This window comes from Trachymyrmex septentrionalis, unplaced genomic scaffold (assembly GCF_001594115.1).
Source record: "Trachymyrmex septentrionalis isolate Tsep2-gDNA-1 unplaced genomic scaffold, Tsep1.0 scaffold313, whole genome shotgun sequence".
NCBI lineage: Eukaryota > Metazoa > Arthropoda > Insecta > Hymenoptera > Formicidae > Trachymyrmex > Trachymyrmex septentrionalis.
The window spans coordinates 129,685-136,288 of record NW_017305478.1 but is presented as its reverse complement, the minus strand read 5'-3'; the positions used below and the strand labels follow the sequence as shown (position 1 = coordinate 136,288).

Sequence of the window (6,604 nt, the reverse complement as noted above, 5' to 3'; positions counted from 1 at the left end):
AGACAAGATTTGTTTATTAAGAAAGTAAAAATATATATCCTTGTAACAACAATTTTTAATTAAAAGATTAAAGGGCAACGTTATTTAATTTCTGATGTATCTCATGCATAAATATGTAAAATACTAGGATGTTTCTACAATGTTATCATCTGATTTATATCTATTAGGACTATATGCTGGAATACAAAATAACATATTATAAAAGCAAGTAAGGTAAAATTTATTAATTTTAATGAATTTCAATTAGTGCATGATATACTTTTATTGTAATGTAATATAAATTATATATACAATATATATGTATATTTAAATGTTATAAAGTAATATAATTAAAATAGAAGTATCATTAATTTTAAGAATTAAAAAAATTATTATCTCACATATAAATGTTAAAAAGATAGAATGAAAGAGAATAAGAAAGGGAACAATTTTGTGTAGAATTAACAAAATATAAATTATCATCAAAAAATCAATTAATCAAATCACATACAAAAATAATTATTAAAAAATTACTTAGATAAGATTTGCCAGTGATACGGAGCGGGTTTAGTCATGTGCCTCATATGCCTTCGTGGATTCTTGCCGATGACCCGATACTGATTTTCAATTATTAAGGGATAAAAGTGCGCCCTACCGAAAGCAGAAAGCTCGTAAAAAAAGCGTGTGAACCGAAGCTGCAGTACGGACGTTCCTCCGAATGACGTTGATGACTTACCCTCCCGCGGTCAGCTCGTTAATCAAGCAGCTGAGCACGAGTTCGGGGTGAAAGGACGAACGAGAGAGAGAAAAGAGACACACACAGAGAAAGACCATTACGCACAAGTATTACGATAGGCTTATCGTTATTTAAGCGCTGAATTAATTGTCGGAGAATGAGTTCTATAATATAAATATTCTTGGACCATACATCAGGCTAATTACATCTAGATTCCAATACGTAGCGTAAATCATTTTAATCAAGATACATTGTTACTATTTTTAACGAAAAAAATTCATATTATATACTGCATTTAATTCTAAAAAATTTATACTATAAACCGGAGAAATTATAATTGAATTTAAATATAGTATTATCCGCCCGATTTAAGGTCAAAAACATCTTTTAAGATCGCCAATGTTGGATACAACTTTCTTAAATTTCATATTTAATTTCATGTTTTTAATAATACGATTGCGAAAATAAATTAAAGTTAAAAATTTATTCGATTATAAAAATAGCAAGAAAAATGTTTGGAATATTATATACATATATAAGCATATATAAGTATATGTTGTTTATTATCCAACATTGGATTCTTTTCTATACCCGTAAAAAATTCTTGCTCTAAACGTTTATCTCTTATTGCATACAGTCTAAGCACAACTACGTCCTTCTTGGCTATTATTATTATCACATAATTATAAAGATATAAATATAATATTATAACTTCTTAAACTAGTCTATAAAAATATGTTTATTTGTAAAAACTCGTTATATAATCGCCTTTTTACTGAGAACTGAAAACGTGAAATTCTACAAAACTGTATTATTTGTAGTAAATAAGTAATTCAATATGAAAATTATGTAAGATAGAACAACGATAAAACGCGCATATTTACGTATGAATGAAGAAGATTGAAAATTAAAGAGAGAAAAATTACTTATTAAATATTGAAGTTCTCTATTGTTTTCTTTTTCGAGTAAAGCTAGCAGCACCTACCTTAAACTTGGCATACTCTTCCCTTTAATTAGATTTGTAGGATGCTTCATGTAATCGATGTCTTTTGCTTCAAAAATCTTTGAACTAGCCGAAGTTGGTCTAGTCGCAGTCAAATGATCTTCTCCAGTATCAAGACTTGTATGACGTTCCTAAGAGTGTTAAAATAAATATTAGACTACTATTTTAACAACAAATTTTTTAACTTTTAGGATTTAAAAAGACAGTTAAAAAATATTACAAAAGCTAATAAATTTACGAATAGATTTAATTATATTTCATATAAAATTTTTATAGATATTTTAGCAAAATCGTTTTCTTTGTGTTCTTATCTTATAATTATTATCAAGCAATTAAAACATTCAATCATTTACCTGCTCGAACAACATCTTGGGTTCTTCCTGGCCAATTTTCTCAAGTGCCTTCTCCGATTTCGAAAGAAGTTTTGTTTCTACAAAGGCCTTGAGATCGGCCATCTTCATTCGCTTTTTCGTCTTTTCGCTGGCACGTCTGGTATGTCTCGATTCACCTTCGTGGGCTTCATGTATAATTCTGAAAATGTGACAAAGTCTACACAGAAGAAAAAAAGAATCTTGTCTTGATATAGCGAAAATGATCACGAATACGTACCCGCTGTTAAAGAGGCATCGCGTGTGTCGGGCACCTCTATGAAATCCTTCATCACATCCTTCTTCTTACTCTCGGGACTCTGATAAATCGAGACTTCGATTTTGGGAATAGGCAAGGAGTTGCTTCGGCGACGCGGCATTTGCTGCACTGAGATTTCTTCGTTAATTCTTCGTAGCCTATGATACACATCAAAAACTATATATTTGTTCAAATAATTGCGTTTCAATATGATTGCATTTTTAAAAATTTTTATTTTTAGATATATTGGAATTATTTTATATAACGATACCTAAGAAGAAAGACAGAAACGTAGAAGACTGTCATTTTATTGTCTTCATCTATACTTTTATATCTGTTAAAATCATTCTTATATTTATATATATTAATATTTTGTGTATCAAAACAATCAGTATATTATATGTTAATTTTTGACAAAGTAACGTTGATTTTAATTCGTACGAAATAACTAACCGATAATAGAAAAATTGCAGAGCCCAGTGAACACCTTCCTCCTGCCATTGAGGCACGAACAGACATCTCAAAGTAGCTACATCTAAAAAAGTTGCCGCACGAACGTCTGAATCCACGATTGTAGAGCCTGTGGTATGCTCGGTTGCATCAGCAGATTGACGTTGTACTGAGAAACTTCCACGCGTTTTCGAAGTCTCCTGCGTTTCTTTCTCTGTTTTTGAAATCTTCTCCTCTTTCTCCTTATCCATTCCTCTAATTAGGAAAACGTTTAGAGACAAAAATGTATTTTTAATAATTAAATTCAGTTTAATGATTAAATGAATGTTATAGTTATGAAACTTAACTGACCCGGTTTTCGTAGCTTTTTTATGGTACTGTTTGCACGTGTCCAATCCAGAAATTGCTGCGACCTGTTCTATCGTGAACTGTTCTATTGTAGATCTCGAGGAGGTTGTCCTGCCCATCGCGACGTGAAAGATACTAGCTTCGCCCTGTGGTAGCCATAAAAATATTATTTGCTCTGCGCTTAATCTCGAAATATTACCTCGTGTAACTCACTGCGAATATGGTGGAAACTTCTTTTACCCCATCGAGCATTCTCTCCGATTCACTCAAAGATGGTAATCTGAATATTACCTAACAAATAAAATATATATTATTTGTGAATAATTGTCGATTAATGTTCATCACAATAATAAATTTACCACGTGCTCGTCTTCTGCACCAGAACTTTCTTCAGGAATCGTTTCCGGGAAAACCGTGTCTTTTGGTGAGGTCAGCCAAGTACCCTGCTGCTGTTGTTGTTATTTTTATAAAATTACTTTTTACAATTACAGAATTTTGATAACATTTATCTTATTGGATTGTAAACTTACATCTTCGTCAACTGATTTCGAAGGCGGCGGAGCGCTTTGTTCTGAAGTCGATTGGCTAGGTGGACTTTCGACATCTAAATATTCATTTAAAGAGAAAGGTAATAAAATAAATTAAAAGTAAAGTAAAAATTAAATGTAATATTTAATAAACAACATTATTAAATATTAATAAATATCTTAGATTTGTTTTTTTAGTTGAACATATTTTGCACATTTCATCTTTCCTTCTTTTCTTTTCATGTTGGAGAAAAAAAAGGGAAAATATAAACCGTGCAAGAAATCCAGTTAAAAAGAACAGGTCTCTTATTATATAATTTATAATAAGAGACACGTACTACGAATATGTAGAATTCTATTTAATTAATCAAAGTCATCCGACTCACTTCCTCCAACAAAAACGTCATCCGATAGCATATGATGCTTGACGGATTTAAAGGATTGGCTCCAATAAATGCGCGGTTTAGCACGACAATGTGCTGTGAAACAAGGTGTCTCCGGATGACGGCATTCATACATGGCGGACCATATTTTTAGACCATTTTCTAATCGTAAATTTGTCTTGAAGTCAATGTCCTTTAGATGATTGCACAGAGGTGCAAATAGATAGATGAAAAGCTAGAAAGAAAGAATGTATCATTTTTGCAATCTAAGTTTAATTATAAATCACGTATAAAAGCAGGATTTCAGTAATTTACAGTCATAGTAGGTATCGGAAACAAGTAGAAAAAAGGATTTGACGAATCAGCCTCGTTCTCTGCGCATTCTTCAGCTGAGTCCAAAAGTATCCAGTGAAGAATGTAAAGAAGAGTCGTTTCCATCGTGCCGAGAGTCTGAAAGTCTTTTCTAAAAGAATAACGGCGACAAATTGTTGCGTGAAAAATCAAGGAAGTAGTTTGGAGATTGTATGCTATTAAGTGTGGCTCACCTATTGTGCATGAGACTAGCCGTAGCATGGAGAACATAAGGAAGAGCGGCTTGAATCAAACGCCAACGTGGCACGTTTCTCAATATCTCGCTTAACGAGGGTGTCAAATCATTATGAAGATCCTGCACTAGAACTCTTTCAAGGCACTATGAAAGAAAGAAATGCTTTGAAAAAACTTTAGCATTCTTTAAACTCATCGATTAGTTACGTGTTTGACATGTAAAACCAATTTTTTAAACAATTATAATTAATAACTGATTATTACATTTTTTATAATTTTTAGAAAAGACATATACTGACCGTGCACGCTTCCTTCATTTCCTGTGCGAGCATTTTGGGAATAAATAAGCCATATTAATCAAAGAATGACGAAACTAACACGAAATAATTTAATATATTATTAACAGAACGAATAAATTAAAACAGTAATTTTTTGTAGCAAGCGTCACTAAGTGTACTATATTATTGTACTTAATAAATAATAAATATGTAATTATATTATACAAATTACTTAATTATAATGCAGATACTGACATAGACATATTTAATGTTAGAACGATCTATGTGTACTGACTTTTAATATAACGACGTAAACATTATTATAAATTTTTCTAAAAATTAATAATTTTGGGAGCATCAACTTGGGTTAAAATCAAATAGTGATATATATTCTTTTTAACATTAAACACAATACAATTAAATTTAATTTCATTATATTGTGAATTCATTTTAGGTTGGTGCTGAAGAAATAATGTAGTACATTTATATACTCTTTTTTGTCTGATTACAAGAGCAGAACAAACATACGAGAAATGCCACGGACAATCACAGAATATAATACATTAAACATAGAAAGCAGTTTTATGTGCAAGCTCATAAGCATATATTAAACGCCAACTTACATGATGGCCTGGCGCGCGTTGACAGAACTGCAGATAAAGTTTGGAGACGGCCGCGTAGAGAGGATATTTTGTTAGTGCGAGTAAAGCAAGTATTGCATAACGACTGATAAGTAAAAACAATTAACTATTTTATGTGAGAGCCACATAAAATCCGTAAAACATGTAGGAACCAATATATTGTTTTTAAAGTTTAACACAAATTAACTCTGCTGGTCTGTTCGGATCCAATGCAACGACTCAAAATGCAATTTATTTTTGCAATGTTTTATTTAAAAACATGTTTCTCTAATAACTGATGATTTATTCTGTTAATAATAAGATATGTTTTTGTCAAAACTTTTATTCTTTATCTTTTAGAGTTTTTTAGTCATATTGACTCAAACAATATAATCGTAGTAAATTTGAATAGACCAACAGAGTTAAAGATACGGGATAGCTAGGAAAAGAATATGTCCATCAAATATATACAAGAAATTATGCATTTCTTTAATTTAAAAAGAAGAAATTAATGCAATTTATAATGTACATTATAAATTGAAAATAATTTGAGCCTGAAATCTTCCATGAATTTATTATCAATAAATAGCTTCGTAACCGTATGTACATGATGAAGAGCAAAATATATAAAACAATGAATTATATTTTACGTCGTTTTTGAAAGAATGTTAAGCGTTGTAACGATGTGCTACGTACATTAAGAAAAATATATATTCAAAATTTCAATAAATATTTATTTGAACAGTGTCAATTAAATATTTACTTACAATAAATAAATATTTATTTAATAAAAAGAAATGACAATAAAATTAAATTAATGATTTTCGTACTAAATAAATATATCTTCATGTTAAGTAAATATTAGGTGTAGTAAAAAGTCATCGCGTATTTTTAAAATACATCTATCAGTAAAAACCGCAATTACTTTCTTACCAACAATATAAATATATCTTGATAGAGTAAAGTTTCAGCTTGAAAAATCTCTTTTTTAAATTATACGATACGACAATTTTTAATGGAGTTATGAGCAATTAAAGTCAAAATAATTCTTTTATTTAATCCGCGATAACTCAGTGATCAAAAGTCGTAGGAATATTAAAAAAAAAA

The 6,604-nt window shown here is 30.2% G+C and overlaps 1 protein-coding gene across 1 annotated transcript in view; it reads right to left on the bottom strand.

Moving 5' to 3' along the window:
- Positions 1-6,604, bottom strand: part of LOC108749801 (protein unc-80 homolog) — a 26,668-nt gene that overhangs the window by 18,578 nt on the left and 1,486 nt on the right. The window contains exons 4-17 of the mRNA XM_018488774.1: positions 5,501-5,527; positions 4,899-4,919; positions 4,599-4,744; positions 4,369-4,516; positions 4,057-4,288; positions 3,674-3,747; positions 3,503-3,592; positions 3,357-3,434; positions 3,147-3,289; positions 2,799-3,050; positions 2,328-2,503; positions 2,072-2,235; positions 1,701-1,849; positions 716-745 (exon numbers count right to left, since the gene is read on the bottom strand). Coding sequence (XP_018344276.1) covers positions 716-745; positions 1,701-1,849; positions 2,072-2,235; positions 2,328-2,503; positions 2,799-3,050; positions 3,147-3,289; positions 3,357-3,434; positions 3,503-3,592; positions 3,674-3,747; positions 4,057-4,288; positions 4,369-4,516; positions 4,599-4,744; positions 4,899-4,919; positions 5,501-5,527 — 1,730 coding nt within the window. The remainder of the gene's footprint in view (positions 1-715; positions 746-1,700; positions 1,850-2,071; positions 2,236-2,327; positions 2,504-2,798; positions 3,051-3,146; positions 3,290-3,356; positions 3,435-3,502; positions 3,593-3,673; positions 3,748-4,056; positions 4,289-4,368; positions 4,517-4,598; positions 4,745-4,898; positions 4,920-5,500; positions 5,528-6,604) is intronic.